General features: G+C 48.7%; 1 protein-coding gene across 4 annotated transcripts; it reads left to right on the plus strand.

Moving 5' to 3' along the window:
• Positions 1 to 3,581: 3,581 nt before the first annotated feature.
• Positions 3,582 to 7,441, plus strand: LOC136489615 (uncharacterized). 4 transcript variants are annotated; one of them, XM_066486196.1, is made up of 5 exons: positions 3,582 to 3,933; positions 4,842 to 5,102; positions 5,791 to 5,922; positions 6,360 to 6,533; positions 6,908 to 7,441. In XM_066486196.1, exons 1-5 carry the CDS (start codon positions 3,769 to 3,771, stop codon positions 7,244 to 7,246), a joined length of 1,071 nt encoding a protein of 356 aa, XP_066342293.1. In that variant the 5' UTR covers positions 3,582 to 3,768; the 3' UTR covers positions 7,247 to 7,441. The 4 variants fall into 4 exon arrangements, with proteins under 4 accessions (XP_066342293.1, XP_066342311.1, XP_066342299.1 ...); XM_066486214.1 differs by having other exon boundaries at positions 3,582 to 3,750; XM_066486202.1 differs by having other exon boundaries at positions 3,583 to 3,933; positions 6,417 to 6,533.
• Positions 7,442 to 21,817: the final 14,376 nt, after the last annotated feature.

Consider the following 21,817-nt stretch of genomic DNA (forward strand, 5'->3'; position numbering starts at 1 on the left):
TCCGACGTCGACTACAACCTAGTGGACGGGCCCGAGGCATACAGCAATGTGACCATCCACAACCACCTCAGTGAGTACATCGATGGCAAGGGACGTACATGGGCCAGAGTACGATACGAGCACTGAGGACCTTGATGGAGAAGTCGTCATGAGGGTGGGAGGAGGCAAGAAGCATGGGCAGTACTGGATTAGCGACGGTGTAATCAACTCGGCCGCTACTCCCAGTCTCTCCTAGATTTGAGCAAGAAGCACGAGCACGAGCCTGGCCATACGACCTCGGCAGGACACTTCACACCACCAGGTGGAGGCACTCGAGGTTATTCCTGGTTTATTCGTCGTTCATTGGTTTTTTCATACCTTTCCTTTGCATTATTGTAACATTAGGGTGAATATGTTGTAGGCCCAGCTAGAACAAGAGAGGAGGATACGGGAGCAGATGCAGGCGAAGATGGAGAGGGTGGAGGCCGAGCGGGAGGCCTAGCGGCGGAGGATGGCGGACATTCTTCAGTACATGCAAAGTCTTGGCGCCGTTACGAGTGTAGTTCCGTCACCTTCGCTATTCGCTCCACCTCCACCTCCCCACTATTCTACTCCTGTGAGTATAAATATTTTAGTTTGTATGTTCATGCTTACGGTTAAACCTAGTGGAGTATGAAAGTTTTATTCATGTATGGTATATATTTATCTTATCTCACACATGCAATCTCTTCTCCTTTATGCAGAATCAATCGGCAGCATTGAACGATCCTCATGCTTCAGTGAATCCTTCACCAAATCAGTCTCATTGGCTATCTTGATGATGATACTTGTGGTTGTTAATGGTACTTCTATTTGCAATTGTGGTTGTAGATGATGGAGCATTTAGATTACTTGTGAACTTATTTGTGTTATATTGTGAGACATGTGACGTTTGTGATATATATGTGACGTTTGTGATATATATGTGGTGTTGGTGATATATATGTGCTGTTGATGATATATATATGTGATGTTGGTGATGTTTGTTATATATATTCTGTTTGTTTGGATGGGATGCAAAAAACAAATAAAAAGATTATTTTCAGTCACTTTGCCGAGTGCAATGGCCATGACACTCAGCAAGGTGACTACCTGGGAACATGCTTTGCCGAGTGCAAAGGCCATTGCACTCAGCAAGAATCACAGATTTGCTGAGTGCCACGTGCAAGGCACTCGACAAAGGTCGCCTGTTTGCCGAGTGTCTTGCCGGTGGCACTCGGCACAGCGGCCACCTTTGCCGAGTGTCTGAGTCAACGGCGCTCGACAAAGCGGCGACCTTTGCCGAGTGCTTGACCTTGACACTCGGCAAAGCCATCATCACGGTGGCTCTCGCCGTCATGGCTACTTTTCTTTGCCGAGTGTCAGATTAGCACTGGGCAAAGGCTTTGCCGAGTGCCAGATAAAGTGCACTCGGTAAAGAGATCTTTGTCGATAAACTGTTTACCAAGCGTCCTTTACCGAGTGTAACACTCAGTAAAGGCTTTGCCGAGTATATATCAGACACTCGGCAAAGAAGTTAAATCCGGTAGTGTCACCGTGCCGCCGTGGGTGACCGCACGCGCCTGCAGGTGCTGGTGCTGCTGCATCCATGCGTGCATGACCGCACCGCCCGGTGGTGTAGGCTGTTCGGCTGGTCTGGAAAATAAACAAAAATACTGTTACAACTGGATTGTTGTAAGAGAAAAATATTGTTCCGACTAAAAGACACTGTGCATGCAGGCGCGTGACCGTGACGCCTGCCAGTCTGTGCATGGGGACGCGCGAAATGTTGCTGTGATTCGCTCGGAGCACGTCCATGGTGGTGCTGCTGCGTGCATGCAGGCGCGTGACCGTGACGCCTGCCAGTCTGTGCATGCGGACGCGCGAAATGTTTTTTTTTCGAAAGATCCGTTTTACCGGCTTCGATTGATAAGTAGGGAGCAAATTTATGTACAAGGCAGCCAATCGTGGAGTGAACCCCACGAAGGCGAAGCCCACCACGCAAACACAAACAAAGTAAACGACGACCCAACTAAGATGTGAGACTGGAGTTCCCGAAGCAGGAGGCCATAGTAGGTCATCGTTGCCCAGCTCAAGCATGTCGCAAGAGCAGCTCCGACTTCTGACCATGGCCTCATGCCCTGCCACAAGACATCCCGATCGAGTCGAATTCCACAACGACTCCTTCAGGAAGGTTACGACGTCCAATGCGCCGCCGTCGCTTGTCCAAGTAATGGACCGGGTTCTCACCCGTGGAAGATGCTGGGGACACGACGCCCCCAACAGGGAAAGCGGCGCCCGCAGGCGTCACCGTCGCCAGGCTTTCGCCCAAGGAACCCCAGCACAGACATCGACCCGGATGCCGGATCCCAGCGTGCCACCACCGTCGTCGCTGCCAGCTATCTAGCAGAGACCTTTGCCTGAGGGGCATCGACGCGCCGGCTACGCACAGCAGCCGAAGCTGCGTCAGCCACCCCCACCGACCAGACATCTCGCTGAGAACCAGCCTCACTCCGCTGAGCGCGTCCACCTACCGCACGTCGAGGCCGTTGCCGACCGTCGCCGTCAGCCCTGACACCCGCCTCCATTGCTGCCGACCATCACTAGCAGCAGACGCGAGGCGCGTGCCCCACCATTGTGGGCATCGCCCGAGCCCTAGGGCCACCGGATCCGGAAGCCACGTTCCGAAACACGTCGGCCCCTGCCGACACCGCCGCCTCCGTCTTGACCCGCCGACGTCGCAACAGCAGCCAAGGCCAATAGAGGGAGGGGCAGCAAAGAGAGAACGCCACCCCTAGCGCCTGTACACGCCTCCGCTGCTGCCATCGGCCACCACCGCACCTGCCGCCGGACACCGGCCAGATCTGGCCGGTTGGGACCCGAATCCGGTCACCCAGGAAGCGGATCTGGCCACCTGGGCACCGGAACCGTCCGCTGGGCACCGGGCCGGCGAGCCCGGTCGTCGCCGCCGTCGCCATCTCGACCGGAGGAAAGGGACGCGCGAAGAAGAGGAGGGCCCGTCGTCGTCCCCCGCATCGGCACGGGCACCAGCCGGCGCCACCATAGCCGTGGCGGCCCTCTCCGTCGAGCTCCATGCAGCTCACGTGGGGGAGGGCGGCCGACCAGCTGCCGTGCGCGCCACCAAAGCAGGGAGGGAGGCCCCGCCACCGCCATCCCAGCCGGCCGGGTGGCCATGCCGGCGGCCAGCTCCGGCGGTGGCGCGGCTGGGGATGTGGAGGGAGGGGCGGCGCTAGGGTTTCAAGGGGCCGGTCCGCCCGTGTCGCCCGCGTGGGGAGCGACGCGGGGGACGCAGGGGTTCGGAAAAGCTCCGCGCGAAATGTTGCTGTGATTCGCTCGGAGCACGTCCATGGATCAGCAATAGATTGTCATTACTGCTGATTTTATTTTTAAATTAATTTCCTCCGTGTTCAGTTATGGACCTGTGGCAACGTCCTAGCGTTTCGGAACGGACGTCCGGGCGTTTACGTGACGACGTGGTATATATATATTTAGCGGTAGTCCGTATTCGGCGCACATCTGAACTCCAGGCCGCGTTCCGCGCGCGCTGCTGTGACTGGGTTCTGGTTGTAGTATCATTAAAAAGGAAATTGAAGGTCGCGGAGGCTGACGAACTCTAGCCCCCACGCCCTGCCGGCGTTTCCTTTCCACCGATCGCGCGTATCCACCGCCGCCGACGCGAAAGCAGGGAACCCTTCCGATCGGACTAAATCCGGTGGCATCCGCCGCGATCCGGTGAGTTCGATCGCGGCGATGTTACGTGTGCGATTTGGTGGGAGTTGTGGGGGCCGGTCGGCCCGATCGATCAAGGTTTTGCCGCCACGCGCTAGCGCGCTGAACCCGCTGGCTCACGGACGCCACCTCCATCTCCGCCGCCGATCTCCTCGCTCCGCCCTCCCGCACGGGGGATCAGTTAGGGTCATGATCTACCGCGTTTGCCCGGGTTCCTTTGGGTTTCGTTGGATCCGATCTGGTCTGGTCTGAGGACGTAATTACTCGAGCAATTGCCCCGATTTCTCCAGATGATTGATGCGCTTCAGGCGGCTTGCACTGCACCTGCGCCATTTTGATTTTTGATGGCCACAAAGTGCTCAATTTCTGTGTGTGGGGGTGGGGGGCAGGGGTTGGTGGGGGCCTGAATTTGCGCGAGATGGAACATATTGGCCTTGATTATTAGCAAACTACCTGACTGTAAGGAGCTGTTTGAAGTGCCTTGGATTCTAGTTAAGCTATCTGGTACCTGCTTTTGTTTATACGTATGAAGTTTCTGGAATCTTGATACTATCATGATTGACAACAGAAATGAATCACATTTTTTGGACTTCGATTTAGACAATTGAGATTTTAAAATTTTCAGCTGTCGTAAGGCATTTTGTCATATTTGTAGATTTCACACAATTGGTCTTTGAAGGGATGATGCTATACTGATCCATCTTATTCCTGGGAAGTATAAACCTGATTGTTTCCATCTGTACAATGAAATGCATTTGCACAGAAATCAAACCATTCTAGATGAGGTTAGCCTATTCCTAAAATTTGGTGGAATAACTCTATTCCTCGCACTAGTACTAATTATTAACTTGTGAGGAATGAGATGATGATGCATCAATCCATTTCATTTCACAAACCAAACAAAAAAGTGGGGAATGAGAAGATGATACTATGATAGACTAACTCATTCCTCAAACCAAACACCCTATCAGTGTCTTTGACAGTGTTAATTTCGTCCACATGTCCACAGTATGCTGCAGCTCCAGTTCTTTTTCTGGTGTTCACTTTTTTGTTTGTGTGGCAATCGATCACTTACATAAAATTTCTTTCTCTAGATGGACCTCAAGGATAGCCTCTCCAGATTCAAGCAACAGCAGGAGAGGTGCCAGTCATCTTTGACTAGCATAGCTGCAAATCAAGCTTCGGTTTCGAAGCCAAAGCACAGAGCCCAACCAATAAATGCCCCATCTGTTCCTGCAAGATCATCACAATCTATTAAATTTTCAAATGATACTGAAAGGCTTCAGCATATTAATTCGATTAGGAAATCTCCTGTTGGAGCACAGATGAAACTTGTCATCGAACTGCTTTACAAGGTACTCTTTATTAAGCTACAACCCCCCTGTATTTTCTTTTTAGTACTAGTGTGTAATGTTGTCAGGGAATGATTTCTTCTCTGGCCTCAAAGAAAATGACCTGATTTTGGAAATCAACACTTATCTGTACACACTAGTACTAAATCGTTGAAGCGTTGAACTATCATTGTTTATAGAAGCCCTGGCTCAGTGGATATCCTATTTCTAAGTCTTCAGCTTATAGAACACTTATTTGTACCATGTGCCACCCCCTTCCCAATTTGTGGTACTGTCTGAATGCCTTCCCTCACATGTAAGACGCTCAGTCTTGCTATGTTGTACCTTATGTGTGCTAGCCCATGATAAACAGAATGTCAAGGATAGATCAACGACAGGCTGGGGTAGTACACTGAGTTGCTATCTGGCCAAAGTGAAATGGCTATTCTGGTTGTCATATGTGGATGCTACATATCAGTTATCAAATATTTGAACCATTTCACTGAGTAGAATTAGATACTTCAAAAATATGAAAAACTCCTATGATGATTTTCTGTTCTGGCCCGTTTTTCTTCATTTAAGCAATCATTGTAGAAGTTTCTTATATCTTCATAAGGGACAGCACAGTAAGTATCACATAAAACTTTCATTATAGATTACAATGCTGCATCTAGTTCATGAATTGATATTATTATTTCTTTTGTGTTTCCAGACAAGACAAGCTTTTACTGCAGAGCAAATAAATGAAGCAACTTATGTCGATATTCATGGTAACAAGGCGGTCTCTGACAGTTTGAGGAACAACCCCAAAGTACAGTATGATGGGAGACGTTTTTCTTACAAGGTAAAGGAATTATTACTCTATAGTTGTTCATAATTGACTTGAACTGCTAATGTTAGCATGGAAATTTGGCAGTGAAATGTGTGAATGATTCACTTGGCATTCTCTGGTAACATCAGCTGCTTAAGTAGTATCTAATACGCATTCCTTTACTTTACTAACCTGGAAATTTTGGATTTTCATACGTTATGACTTCATTGCTTGTGCCGGTCATTTATCTTCCTCTCAACTCAGTTTTCTTTCAGTTGTCATAATTTGGTGGTTCATGATAGTTGTGTATCATACTGTGGTAAACTATAGCTTTCATGGCCAATAAACTTTTAACGATTAAAATGCATTGGAATGCTGTTCTAAGGAAAAAGTAGATAAGGATTTCCTGATCATTACAGTAGTTGTGTGCTTATTCTAACGGCCTTCATTGTTTTGTCTTCTTGTTGCAGTTAACTATTCTGATTTCTGATGTCTTAGGTGTTAATTCACTGTTGGCATATGTGCAGTCCAAGCATGATCTTAAGGGAAAAGATCAACTACTTGTTTTGATAAGAAAATTCGCAGAGGGTCTTGCTGTCATGGAAATCAAGGATGCATACCCAACTGTAATGGAAGATCTGCAGGTGATGCTAATTCTCATTATCTGATACTTTAACATGTTACGTTAAACATCACGTGATGCTTACACTGTTCTAAAATGTACCCAATTATTTAATAACAAAAATGCTAAAGCATATGTCCAAGTTAGTTAGCTCTACATACTGTATAACACACAAAGGTATACTGCAATGTGTACTTGAGTTTATCTTTTTGTCAGCCTATATATTTTCTGTTCAAATTGGTACTGCTTAATGAGTCCCATGATATAGTTGGCCCTTTTTGTGTGTTCTCTCTAGTTGCAGTGTCCATTAGCATAATAGAACTATAAGTGACCAAGCTTATTCTACTATTTATATTCAAGTACGTATGGTTAATCTTGAGTACTGCCATGCTGTAGGCACTGAAGGCAGCAGGTGAAGTTTGGCTGTTATCAAACATGGACTCACAGGAGGACATTGTGTACCCTAATGATCCTAAAACGAAGACCAAGGTTGATGATGACCTGAAACTTCTCTTCCGGGAGACTGAGTTACCACGTGACATGGTGGACGTAGAAAAGGAGCTTCAGAAGAATGGCATCAAGCCCATGACAAACACTGCGAAACGACGTGCAGCTGCCCAGATCGACGGGGTAAAATCCAAGTCTAAACCCAAGAAGAAAGATCTTAAGATCACAAGACGGAGCAGGCTTACGAATGGGCATCTGCCAGAGCTGTTCCAGGACATCAACAAATGATTGGGTGTCCATTGACCAAAGCAAGAGTGGTTCATTCTGCTACTGATTAATGCAATATTATGTATACATCATACATGCAAGATGCAACTGTTATGTGTGCGGTTTATAGCCTCCTGTAAGCTGCGCAAAAGTCTTGGTCAGGGTCCAGACTCTGGTCCTTTCCCTTGGATAAAGATGATTTCATATGACATACCTGTTTCAAGTCTTTATACCTCAGAGAAAGGATTCTTCATGCTGCCATATTTTACTTCCCACAATGCCACCTCTGTCATGTCTGTGATCCTGACTCACAACCCATGCTCATATGAGTTAAAACAACATGGCTGTTGCCATGGTGGTTTGATTTCAAGATGTATTAGAACATATGACACGAACATTGCATAAATCTTCAAGCTGCACGTTCTATGTTCTTCTGCATCTTACGAGCATATTCGCTAGTAAGATCTAATTTAATTCCTAGACATAAGAAGTAACAAATCATTTGCAACCTCCTAGCAAAATTGTGATGAGATGTCTCTACCTGCTTCACTTACATCCTTGACAATTTTTATATGTGATGTTAGATAACCATGGATTGATCACAAGTGTGTGTGTCACTGCTGAGGTAAGTGATACACAAGGGGCCTATTCATCTTTAGATAGATTGTGCAATTGAATAGCTATATCCTGAAACTTCATATACATTTACCAAGAAAAACATTAGCCATTACAAAAGGACAAAAAACACCAAATGGTCTCTAAAAATAAGAGTATATCAAAGACAGATTTAGTTTGTCTTCCTCAGATCGTCCGCTACGTGGCAAAACTTGATAATTGCACTATACAGACAACATGGAAAGGGACGCCCATGGTTTTTAAGTCATCGCATAGGCGTCCAGGCGCTGAAAAAAATTGGGCATCCTCGACGCCAAGACCAAAAATCAGCAAAATGAGAGAGTCGGGGAGGGAGAAAGAAGAAGAACTGGAGGAGGACCAGGCAAGTCTAACCACCCATTTCTGCTTCCATCTCCTTGGGCTCTGGTTCTTGTGGGCTCTGGATCTTGAAGGGGTGAAAGGTCCAAAATGGCTAGAGTGGGGTGAATAGCCTATAAAAATTTCTATAACAACAATTAAGCCAAGTGGTTAGATAATTAAGTGGTGAAGCGAGTGTTGCGCTAGTTTACTAAAAATGCAAACCACCTATCCACAGTTCTATTAGTTATGATATATAATTCACATAAGAGGCTAAGTCACTACTCTCTAAGTTAGTGAGCTCTCAAAGACTAACTAAAGAGCCTCACTAACCACTAACAAGACACAAGCTAGCTCTCAAAACTAGTTACACTAAAGAGCTTACCTACACTAGAAAAGTAAATACAAGAAAGGTGGTGAATGTTATACGGCCGTGGCAAGTGACAATCAATCAATCACAATGAGAATCCCAGAGACAACGATAACACAACGATTTATCCTCGAGGTTCACTTGCTTGCTGGCAAGCTACGTTCACGTTGTAGCGATTTACCCACTTGGAGGTTCACGCGCTAATAGGCATCATACGCCTAACCCGCAATCGGGTGCTGCACAACCAACACAAGATGGGGATCCACAAGCTACGAGCAATCCACTAGAATTGGCTTTGGCGCTCCGCCGGGGAAGGCACAAGAACCCCTCACAAATCACCAGGAAGTGGCCAAGAACAATCACCAACTCTTGCCACAACTCCTCCGCTGCTTCAAGCCATCTAGGCGTCGGTAAATGCCAAGAGTAACAAGAAAACCGCAGCAAATCGATCCCAACTGCCACTAGATGCAATCACTCAAGCAAATGCACTTGAAATCACTCAATCTCACTTTGATTTGCACTATCAAGCAAGGAGTTGAGTGGGAGGGTGTTTGCTCAACTCAAAGGATGCTATCACATGTAAGAATGACCAAGAGAATGAGCCAAACACGCCCAAGTTCTATTTATAGAGCCCCGAAAAGTTATAGCCGTTATGCCATCAGGGAGGTCCAGACCCAAGGTCTGGACCTAGGTTTCGGACCATCTACAGTGAAGGGCCGGACCCCCGGATCGGGCCACGTGTCCCCACGTTCAAACGCGTCGTTAGATCCCAACGGTCGCTATTTGTCATGATGTCTACGTGGAACTGGACCATAGAACCGGACCCTAGATCCGGACCAACTCCCTTCAGGGTCCGGACGTACACAGAGAGCTCCAGAGAGGGGAAAACCCTCCGGACTGGGTCCGGACCCGGCATCCGAACCAACTCTCCAGGGTCCGAACTCACTCCGCGCCAACTGTGAGCTACCGTGTGTCCCTTTACTTCCCCGCGCGCACAAGCCTCCATAGCCAGACCTGCGCCACCATCGGTCTGAGGTATATATGGCTATGCAGCCTGAGCCCGTCGGCCCGGTACGAGACCAGTTTTTTTGGCCCGGCCCCCGCATGGCCCGGCCCAGTGGCGAGCGGGCCCGGGCTGGCACGGCCCGGAGGAGCAGGCTGTGCCTGGGCCTTACCCCAGGCATGTGGGCCGGTATGGCACGACCCGCTCCACAGCGTACGGCACGATGGCGGCCCGCTCACGTGGACGACGGCAGCAGAAGCACCCAACAGGTCGGTAGCACGGCAGCAACCCTAACTTCATTTCCCCCTCCCCTCAGCCCCTAGCCATTGCACTCCCTTAGCTCTCTGTGCACATGCTCGCCTGCGCGCAACCCCTTCCCCCACCCACCCCGCGTAGGCGTCGCGCTCAGCCCACTCGCCTCGTCCACGTGGCCCCGTCCGTGTCGTCCTCCACGCCGCCGCCGGCCCCGTCCACGTCGTCCTCCACGGTGCCGGTGGCCCCCTTGGCCTCTTCCTCCGTGCCCTCGCAGCGGCAGCTTCGAGTGGAGTGGCCTCGAGCACCGACGACCTCCTCGTCTCTTCCTCGCGGCTGGCGGCCCCCGCTCTCTCTCCGAATCCACCGGATCTCACTCCTCCACGACAACAACCGGTTGCGGCGGCGGCTTGGCTGGGCAGACCAACAGCGACCGCGCCCTGCGCGTGGAGGTCGCGCATTCGTGCCTGGCTGCGGCCGCGTGGAGCACGCCACTTGTCGTCTCCTTCCCCTTCTCTCCTCTCTTCCTCTCTCTCGTCCACGGCCACAGGCTCGCCGGCCTTGAGAGCGACGGCCGCGGGGCGCCAGGACGCCGGCCGCGAGGGCGCCTGCTACCGCCACGGCGATGCCCCCCCTGCCAAGCGGGCCTTGGGCCGGCCCGAGAGGCTTCACAAGCCGTGCTTACTGGGCCGGCCCGGTACGAAAAATAGTCCAGCAGGCCGTATCTGGACCGTCGGCCAGGCACGAAGCCCAGCCCGGCACGGCCTGGGAGGCACAACGTGTCGTGCCAGCCCGACTCCATCGGGCCGTGCCTGGCACGGGCCCGTGCCTGGCACGGGCCCGTGCCGGGCAGGCCGTTGGCCATCTATAGTCTGAGGCCGCAGCCACCGTGGGTCTGAAGCCGCCGCTTGCACCCTGCTTTCCCTCGCGCCAAACCGGACGCAGCGGCGGCGGTCCGGCAGCCTGTTCGTTTGGTTGTGGCTTGTCATAAACGATCATAAATTTTCAGCCGGAACAATATTTTTCTCTCACACAAACCAGCCAGCAGTACTTCTTCACGAACCAGCAACAATACGAACCAACCAACCGAACAGGCTGCGGAATCCCCGCTCACCTGGGTCCGACTGCCAAGCCGCGCGATCCAGCTCTGCCACGCGCTACGCCGCCAAGCCGGACTCCGAGCCAAAGATGGTCCGAGGCAGCGGTCAGCCCGGGTCCGCAGACCAGGCACCACGCTAGCTCCTCGAACCCGCGTACGCGGTGCGGCCCTGCTGCCCGCGATAGTCCAGAAGCGCGCGCACGTCGAGCCACGCACGCAGTGGCCGCGGATTCCGCACTCCCAGTCCGAAGCCGTGCGCCCCCTGGGACCGAGCACCCAAGTCTTCACCTGGGCCAACGCCAAAGCAGCAGCCCAATAGACGCCCGAGCCCCTCTGCTGCTCTCTTGGGCCAGCACAGCAGCAGTCAGCCCAGCAGCTCCTCAACTTTTTTTTCTATTTTCTAAGTGCTATTTCTTCTTAAATGTACCACACAAATTTGGCACTAAGAAATAGCTTTTTCATACAACTTAATCACTCCACCCTTGTTCCTAAATAGCCAACAACAAAGTGTCTCAACATAGTGCACGTGTGTTAGCGTTTTTCCAAACATTTTCCAAAGCGGGCCTGGGTCTGTTCGCTTGAACTTATCAGCCAGCTTATTAGTTAGAATCTACAGTATTTTTCTCTCACAACAAAACAGTTTCAGCCGGCTTATCAGCCGGTTTTATTACCAGCCGAACAAGCCCTTTTGTTAGCACACTAGGTCCTAATGCATATGCATTAATTACTTCACCTAGTGGCAGTTGACAACTGTTTCAACCAAGATTCTCCCCTCTTGATAGTATGGCTATCTATCATAAATCCACTCACACCCATTAGGTGTCTTGAGTGGCAAAACAAAATGACCCTATCAAATATACCTTTTCCTTGAGCCCATTTTATTTTTATTTTTCTTCTTTCCAAGTCTAGAGCATGATCATCATCATCACATGTCCATCACCATGGACTTCATCTTGCTCCACCACTTGGATTAGACCATCCTATCTAGTCACACACTTAGATGTAAGGATTAGTCCAATTAGGTTTCATCAATTATCTAAAACCAAACTAGGGCTTTCAAGGGAGGGCGCAACAGTGAGGAAGGGGAGGGGAGATCTAGAAGGGGGGCGGTTGCAGTGAGAAAGGGGAGGGAGATCTAGAAGGGGAGGGGAGATCTAGAAGGAGGCGGCTCCCACAGTGGACATGGAGAACAGATCTGGAGGGAGAAGAGGCACATGGAGGCTAGAGAGGAGCAGTATTAGGAGGAAGAAGAGGCACCAGAGAGGAGCAGTGGCAGCGCTAGATAATTCACGATAGTTGGGGAGGGCTTTTATGGACTGTTTGGTGGGCTGGGCCTTTTTTTGTCCCTTGTCCTTCTTCTTTTACTTTTTTATTTTCCTTTTTATCCCTACTCCATGCTCCTGCTTTGAAGTTATTTATAATCATGCGGTGTCGCCTTGGCTCGCCTTATGCTTGCCGAGGCAACTCGAATGAGTGGCTCACCATGTCTCGCCATGCCACCTTAAAAACCATGGGGACGCTTACAAACATCATCCTTAATATAAAGCTTTAAAGATCACAAAAAATCACTCACCGTTGGTAATGAGGTCTAGTATCCCACTGAAAGAACATCATTTGGTGGAATCCCTAGGAATGCAAGCTTACAATTCTTTACTACAAATGCAAGCTTACAATTCTTTACCACAAAAATAGAGTGCTCGAGAAACCGGGACATTGTCAAGGTAGGAAGAGAACACAAAGATATTATTCCATTCGTCTTCACTGTCATCACCTCAATGATGCCATCAGGAAACCAAACCCTTGTAATGAAAAAGAGATACACAAGAAAACCTAAATCTATGAAGGGGCTGGTTCTGACTCCTCTAACCACCAACAAGGTTGCTAGGAGGGGGCAAGGTGGTGGGGAGCACCAGAAAATATGGTGAGGCTGAGAATGGAGATTATGCTCATGTGCCATATTTATATTGGAATCATATAAATTAGAGCAAATACAATACCCGGGTGTTGGTATTTATTAACGCATACAGATAAATCCACAAGCATACGGATACCATTGTAGCTTTCACCCAGAAATATTTCAAGTATCGTATCCATAGGGAAACGTGTGAGACTAACTACGGTCTAAATTAAGGGCAACAACAATGTTGACAGAATATCATCGGCAGTCCTCCGAGGGGTATCCCACGAAGGTAGATTGATCGGCAGAGAGGCGTGTAATCAAGAACAAGAAGGCAACAGAGACACATGAGTTAGACAGGTTCAGGCCGTCAGTATGATGTAATACCCTATTCATGTGGTCTATTGGATTATATTGGTTATCATATGATATTGCGTGAGTTTAGAGGGGGTCCCTGCCCGCCTTATATAGTCTGGGGGCTAGGGTTACAAGTCGGTTAGATCTGAGAGATAACCAAAAAGTGTCACACCCGGTTTTAAGAACAAAACCAGATACACATCATATGTGAGCCCAGGAAGTCAAATCTCACATATAGCTATAAATAAGGGTAATATCAAAAGACAATGCTTAAATACATAGCGTATTAGTATAAAGATTATAACCTCAAAGTATAGACAGCGGAAAGACAACACCGATCTTTAGGCGAAGACTCCAAATCCACAGGGACAACTGACTGGTTGATCACAAGCCTAATTCCTTCAAACTCTAGCAATCTGGTACCCATCTAGGATTTTTATCCAAATATTTGAAAAATATAAAGCAAGCATAAGTACATGTCATACTCAACAAATATAACATGGGGTTCATGAGGCTCAAAAGGTTGACACTGGTTTACTGCGATTAGCTTTTAATGAGTCATAATTTTAGCATAGGAGTAGCAACAAGTTTATCACAAGCCCATATAAACACATGATCAGGTAAACATGAATAATGAATAGCATAAACAATAATCATTAGTGAGCATCTTTATCATTAGTATCATCAATGTTCATCATCTATTCCGTAAATGTTTCAAGGCCGCTCGTGACCATAAGCATGGTTGATATACCAATTTTACACTCTGTAGAGGTTGTACACTTTCATTGTGAGTCATGATTTACCCTTTCGCCCGAGGTGATTAGCCTCTTGACCCACTACCAAGGAAGGTCGGTAGGGTTCACTATGAAGCCTTTTAAAGGTTCGTCTAACAAGTTAGGGCCATTAGATTCACTCGGCAAACAGATATAGGAACCCCCCTATCGAATGGCACAATTCCATCACGGCTATACACATAAGAGTAGAGGTTGTCCTATACCCGATTCGGCAAGCCATTCTTACGCCGATAAAGGTAACCACTAACAAGCTAGAAAAGGTCCGCATACTGAGCTAAAGCCAGAGCCATGTAGCCCTCATAGCTATACTGTAAATCCCGGATGATCACTTACAGATAAGTCCTTAGGGAGAGGAATATAGAGCACCATAAATATAGCCCAATGCTCTAGCCCCCTTGTTCCATGTTGCTAAAAAGCATCTTTTAGTGTTTATTGCATATTACATTAGTCAAGTTACAAGATCATGGTTGTAGTTGAGCACTAGCAAAGCTACCCAATGCATATCCCATAGGAGTCAAGGTTCAAGTACAAAAGACTAGGATATCCTTAGTGGTAGTCAAGGTAGACACATGCAATATGAATTAAAAGATTAAATATAAATACGTAACAAGGAAGATCTCATGCTATACTTGCCTTAAACACCGATCTTTCGGTAAGCTTTAATCTTCAACGTTCTTCTTCTTCTTCTTCTTGATCACCACGTATATCTCACCGACTGGACAAAATCATAAAGCACCACACAAGCATCCATACAATCATATATGAAGCAAACAATAGATCTAAATTAGAATAGTACACCAAACATAAAATTAAGATGAAAAGTTTGTAAAACGAATCTACGTCTCGCTACAAACACACAGAAGCGAAAAACACGCTAATCGGAGCTATGGTGAAAAAATGCATCTACCGAAAGATTTGCTCATAGGAGAAAACATAAAACTATTAGCTTCATGTGTTTTAATTATATAAAAACATATATAAGATATTTTGTAGAGATTATAATTTAAGTCAAATTTAGATTTGATTTATAAAACTAAAGTGAAACAAATCATATTTTATTTATAAAATCTAGTTGCATAATTGTTATTTAAGATATGATTCAAACCATGAAATTCTAGTATTAGTGACATGATAAACACTGTTACTAACACATAGATCTCATCGCTATGAATCTAACGCGACTTGAATGGACTAAAACGGAGTTAAAACACAGAAGATATGATTTAAACAAGATTTCCTTTAATAAAATAATAGATTAAATCTAATCAGTAATTTTAAAAGTTGAAAACACATCTAACAATAGTATACACATGTAGATTATGAAATTACAAACCTAACGCAATTTGAACGAATCAAATCGGAGTTAAAACGGAGAAGTTATGGCTAAAACAAAATCAGTGGCAATTCTGTAAATAGCTGAAAACGTATTTTAGACTTAACCGAAACAAAATATGTTTTCAAATGAAGAAAACAAAATCTGTAAACATGTTTTGGACTGTGGGTTAAATTAGTAGAAAAGAGAGGGTCTCTTTAGCAAGTATGCCAACCGAAGGGGTATGGAGGAATATCGGTCGTTGGATCAGATGCGGGTGGCCAAGATTCGATCAGGATGGGAGAGGGAGGAGGCTGTCGCTAGAATAGTGGCCGGCGCGGTGGCGCGCCATTGACGATGACGAGAAGCTTCGCGGTGAGCTCGGTTTCGGTGATTCCAACCACTATTTTTCATGGGAAAAAGACGAGGAGCTAGAGATCATCCCGGTGAACTAGGCACAGCAATCCATGGCCGCTAAAAGCGAGCAGAGGCGGCTGGAGGCGAACTATGGCGGCGGTGGAACAGCTACGACGCGGAGAGACCAAGACAGTGTGAGGGAGAGGGAGAAAACGGGCTAGGAGTGCTCGCAACTTCAACGCGAATCTCAGGAACAAGCTTACCGTGACGGAGGACCAACAAGACGGCACGACGACTCTATCTTCAAGCTCCATTGGCAGGATCCGAGCGACGGTGCTAGGCTGGCTCGGGGCGAGGGCAGAGCGAGATAGGGCACGGGGTAGGTAGCGGCGGGCATGGGCATCTAGTATTTAAGGGACCGGGATGCTTGGCGTGCACGACAATGACGCGGGGCATGCGCGGACTCGGACGGCGGCGGCGGTGGAGTCCCAACTGGTCATGAGCTAGTGGAGGGGATGGAGCTAACAGGGTGGTCCCACCGGTCGGCGTCGGTGGGTGAGGGGCCCGGCGCCCAATCATCGTGGGAGGGAGAGCGGCGTGGGTCGGTGTGCTGGCTGGGCTGGCCTGCACGAGTTGGGCCGAGCGGGAGCAAAAGCCGAGAGGGGAAATGGGGAGCAGGAAGCCAAATTGGGCCACGGAGAGAAAGAGCGGGCCAACGCTGGAAAAAGAAAAATGGCCATGCGGGAAAAAGAGCGGGTTGGCGCTGTTGCTGGGCCGCAAGCGGGAGAAACGGGACGGGACTAGGTCGAGAGAATGAGGAGGGAGAAATAAAAGAAATTCTTTTTTCATTTTCAAACCGAATTCAAATATGAATCAAATCAAATTGAATACGGGTTAAAATACATTTTTAAATTCAAATAAAAATGAACAATTTTGGGTAAGTTCTCAAAAATAAAATTTACAACTTTTTAAAAAAAATACTTTTATTTTTAGATTCTCTTTTTCTTTCTTTTCTTTTTCTTCAAAGCCATTTTTTATTTCATTTGCAAAAGCAATTTCAACCATTTTAAATTTTTAATCAAAACCGCTCAACCAAATACATCAAATGCAAGGGCATGTATGCACAAACATGTTGCTAAACCTTATGATGAATTTAAATTTAACGAAAAAAATTATTTTCCTATATTTCCTGAGCACAAAATTCCAAATTAAATCATTTTAGCTCTATTTCCAAAAATTTAAAATTTTAGGGTGTTGCAGAAAGTAATAATAGATTACAGGGATCATGGGATCATATGTATCCTAACAGATCTTTTAGATATCTTCCCAGTGTCTTACGGGAGGCGCCGAGCAGAGTCGTGCCCCACAAGGCTTTGTCTTGTAGGCTGGGCCGCCCCTAGGGGCGCAACCCATGTGGTCTATTGTGGGTATCCGGGGTCGTACCCCCCATAGCTAGTCCCCAAGCGCCTTGTACCCATTGTGCAACACCGTCTTGAGTTTGTCCGAATAGGTGCGAACAAAGCCGAGTAGTCAAACTCATGGTCCGACCACCGTGATGAGTTGCCAAGCAGTTGTGAGTAGTTGCCGAGTAGCGTGAACCATTGCTGAGTAGTGTGAGCCATCATCGAGCAGTGTGACCCAAATACAGCTTGCCATTAGGGTGTAAGGAGCTCAAGTTCTAAATCAAAAATTTCTTCATAGTGCACCAAGTGTGCCCACTTAGAGTCCGACCACGAGAAAGGAAGATAGTCTTCTTCAGCTTCAAGAGGCGCGGAGTATTCCAGAACAGAGCAAACACACTCACTATGAGGTGAAGTGTACCCACTTAGTCCCTGAGCCTAACAGTAGATGACGTAGTCATGTGGTGCCAGGGTCCAAAGTAGAAGAATAGTAGCATACCAGCTGAGCAGGCAGCCAGTCCCCAGGCGTAGCCCCAAAATGAGAAAAAGCACATTCACCGCAAGGTGAAGTGTGCCCACTTAGTCCCCAAGCCAGACAGTAGGTGACATGGTCACGTGGTGACAGGGTCAGAAACAACAGTCAACTGAAGAAAAATTCCAAATGCGGTGAGGAACCAAGACGTAATGCTGATGCAGTCCCCGAGCCAAAAGAGGAAATCTTGGAGAAAACAAATCATGGAGAAAATACCGAAATAATGGTTGTACAGTAGTAATTACTGAGCCGTAACGGTTGGCGGAGAAGTCGGTGAATAGTCAGCAAGACATAACAAATTGCGAAGATAAATCGGCAATATGGGCCACTGTTGCACGAAAGCCTGGGTAACGGCCCACCTTGCTGTTGCGGAGAATTTGGAGAGGCGCAAATCGTGGGAGCTGTTTCCCAAAAACCCTTGAATGTGAAAAGGTAGGGGGAGTGCTTTATAACTGCGCCGCCGCACCCCGCGCTCCCATCTTTGCCACTTTGCCATTTTCATCTTCTTCCTTAGCTCTCGCATTTCCAGATTCACATCCATGCGCACTTCCGCCGACAGTCCCCATCCAAATCTGAGAGATGGCGCCAAAGAGGGGAGCGGTGAACCCAAAGAAGGCAAGCCCAAAGAAGGCGGGTGCCGAAGCCAGCCATGACGAAGAGTGGGTGCCGTCGCGCACGGGGGAGGCGGAGCTCAACAGATTGGTGGAGGCGAGCGTTCTTCCTGATCGTGTTACCGCCGGATGGTGGCCAGCCAGTGGTGAGCCCTTCCCAATGCCTTACACTGATGAAGTAGTGGTGTTTGAGGATTATTTCTGGTGAGGATTAGGATTTCCTGTTCATCCTTTTTTGAGGGATCTATTGGAGTTCTAGACACTTAGTCTATGAAATCTCCACCCAAATACCATTTTGCATATCTCAATCTTCATCCACTTTTGTGAAATGTATCTGGGGGTTCTTCCACACTTCAACCTCTTCAGACACCTGTTCTGGTTGAAGAAGAAGGGCGGCGATGGTTCCAAGGTGGTTGGCGGTGTATAACTACAACTCTAGGATGGGATGGTGAGCGAGTACATCACTATACTACTGAACACTTCTCTAAAGGGGTGGAACACCAGGTGGTTCTAGATGAAGCAGAGCCACCCCGCAATCCGCTGTGATGTCGACCACATCCCGGAGAGCCAGAAGAGCTAGTTGGAGAAGCCGAGCAGTGCTGACATGGAGCAGGTGAGGGAGCTCCTTAACCTAATAAAAGGCATGGAGATTAATGGTAGGCTAGTGGCGGCGAGCTTCATAGTGCGCCGCGTCTAGCCATACAAGGAGAGGGCCCACCCGGTAGAGGATGGGGAGGCTGACGAGGAATGATGTTCTCGAGCGGGCCGTAGAGCTATTTGCTCCAAATGCCTCGTTCAATGTGTCAAGGCAGACGAGGGCCTTCAACTATACAAATCCGCCTCCTCAGGTAACCATCCCAATTGTTTTGTTCGTGATGCTTTTAATCTGTGATTGTTGTCGAGTAGTGAACTGATTCACTTATGCAAAGATCCATTCACAGGAAAGAGTGGTGTACTTCTTGGGGGTGCCGAGGGGTGATTGGCCATAGGCAGTAGACGCTCTACCACCAGCTTGGCCTGAGGTGGGAGCCATCAGCGTCTCGTCTGAGTCCAGAGACGCGGACGCTGGTCGGACAGAGAGTCCATCCTCGATGTCGGAGAAAGTCCAGGGGAAGAGGGCAGTGGTAGATGAGCTAGCCTAGAAGAAGAGAAAGACAGCAGGTGCCGCTCCCCTCAAGTCGGGCGGCATCTCACTTGGCGGTGACTGGACCACTCAGACGCGGAGTGCCGTGATGTTTGAGTGGTCAGATGACGACGAAGTGCCAATGGCTCCTCCACCGAGAACTAAGGCGCCTCCATGCAGAATGCACGCGGAGGAGCAATCGAAGGGAGGGGAGGAAGTCCCCCAATACCAGGCGATGGGAGTCCCCGAGCAACAAGCGAAAGGAGTCCTAGAGCAGCGGACGGAGGGGGACCCCAAGCAGCAGGCGAGGGGAGTCCTAGAGTGGCTAGTGGAGGAGAGGCCGATGGTGGAGACTACGAGACCTCCACCCCAAAATGCAGGAATCGACCCTAAGGCTACGGCTGGGGGCTCGGGTAGGTAGCGCCGGTTCAGAAAAATCTACCGGAAAGCCGCTACGTAAGTACCCTTGTCTTGGAGTTATTTGGTTGTCATATCCTTATCCTTTTTTGGTGACTGTCGACGAAATATAGTCGGCAGTCCACCGAGGGGGGTGCCCGTGGTGGTAGATTATCGGTAGACGGTGCGTGTAATCAGGAACCAGATGGTGACACAAGGCGCAGAGACAGCGATTTAGACATGTTCGGGCCGTCTGGTCGACGTAATACCCTACGTCCTGTGTCTTTAGTGTATTGTATTGAGATGTATACAGATTAACCTCTTTGGATCTGTCCTCTAGGGGACCCTTGTCTCTCCTTATATACTCCGAAGAGACAAGGTTACAAGTAAAGTATCCAATTTGGTACTATTACAATATCTAGTACAACTTGTAATCTTGCTATGCACGCCTTGATCTTACAGGCCGGGCCACCTCGGATGGTGCGGCCCATGTACCATCTTGTGGTACCCGGGGGCATATCCCCCACAGCTAGTCCCCGAGCGCCATGTATTCTGATGCGACACGCCATTTTAACCTTCTCCGAACAGTGAGGCTTGAGTTCTTGACATCTCCGACCACCGTTGTCGCCAGAGAAGTAGGTTGTCCGAAGAATGTATGGTGCTCTTAAGAAGAAAGAAAAAGATTTCCGTCCTGGGAAGTGTGCCCACTTGTATTTCTGAAAAGAAATGTAAGTGCGTCCTGAAGCGTAGCGTCCTTGATCATCAGAGGCGTAGAGGTCGAAAAACAAACACATTCACCGCAAGGTGAAGTGTGCCCACTTAGTCCCCGAGCCTGGTAGTAGGTGACGTAGCCACGTGGTGCCAGGGTCTAAAAAAGAATTCCCAGTTAAGTTGAGAATCCAACCGTCGTATAGGCGATACAAGATGCACCGGTAGGTGCATCGTACCGATGTAGTCCCCGAGCTTGCTAGAAGGCGAGGTATGAGCCTTGTAGCAAGGTCTAAATGAGAAAGAATATCCCCAACTGTATGCGAGTTGCCTGTCGCATGTAGTCGAGACGCAAAGTCCCCGAGCCGTGTTTGGAGAGTGGTCGAGGCAGTCCCCGAGCATAGGTCGAGGAGCGAGCGACGAAGTCCCCGAGCCGTGGTCGAGGCAGTCCCCGAGCACAGGTCGAGGAGCGACCGACGAAGTCCCCTTGACGTGGTCGGAGCTCAGCGGAGCTGCTCGAGATGTGATCGACGTGGTCGGAGCTCGGAGTGGTCTGGCGAGAAGTCCCAGAGCACGGAGTGGTCTGGCGAGTCCCCGAGCATGAGCGTGGTCTGGCCAGAGTCCCCGAGCACGAGCGTGGTCTGGCCAGAGTCCCCGAGCATGAGCGTGGTCTGGCCAGAGTCCCCGAGCATGAGCGTGGTCTGGCCAGAGTCCTCGAGCACCGTAGTGGTCTTGGCGAACCCTGAAGCATGAGCTCGCTGACCGAACTATGTTCCTGAAAAATAAATACAGAGAGCGGTAGTACATGATGGTGTACGAAATATATTGACCTCTCTATAGGAGGTGAAGTAAACACTTGGTGTTCGGTTGGCGATGAATTATACTTGGTGTAATATTCGAAAAATAACATTAGCTGTTTTTAGCCCTTTTGTTATGTAGAGGTGTAGCGCGATGTATTAACCTGTCCTGAAGAATGCGCCAGCCCTGGGCTGACCAACATCTCGTAGCGCGAGGTACGGAACGCTGCCGCGCGTAGAGTGCCAGTGTTACCAGGGAGCGACTGCCGACTACCCGTAGCGCAGAGGGCGGACTCTCATGCACACGTGGGGTGGAGCCGGAGACAGTGCCGGCTCTAGGATTCTCAAGCAGGAAGGAAAACGTATCGGCGAACCGTTGTAAAAACTTATACATGTTTTGGATTGTATGTATGGAGAAAATTCGACGCGGAGCGCACCCTAAGGGTGGTCGGCGGAGGTGTATGATGATCGAAGAAATTTTCAATTAAAAATAATACTTAGCTTTATTGACGACCGGTGGGTGTAGTCGGCGTGTTGCGATGTTCGAGAGATGGCTTGACGTGTCGTTGGCGATGAAGTTGTCCGGTCCTCGAGCTTTCCGACTTATCGTCA

Source organism: Miscanthus floridulus, chromosome 1, assembly GCF_019320115.1.
Source record: "Miscanthus floridulus cultivar M001 chromosome 1, ASM1932011v1, whole genome shotgun sequence".
Taxonomy (NCBI): domain Eukaryota; kingdom Viridiplantae; phylum Streptophyta; class Magnoliopsida; order Poales; family Poaceae; genus Miscanthus; species Miscanthus floridulus.

Bases quoted from the DNA above. Each gene is read 5' to 3' on its own strand.
- LOC136489615 (XM_066486196.1), top strand. From the start codon at position 3,769: ATGTTACGTGTGCGATTTGGTGGGAGTTGTGGGGGCCGGTCGGCCCGA. The intron at 3,934-4,841 runs GTCATGATCTAC...TTCTTTCTCTAG, and splicing joins CGCACGGGGGATCAGTTAGG to ATGGACCTCAAGGATAGCCT. The intron at 6,534-6,907 runs GTGATGCTAATT...GCCATGCTGTAG, and splicing joins CTGTAATGGAAGATCTGCAG to GCACTGAAGGCAGCAGGTGA.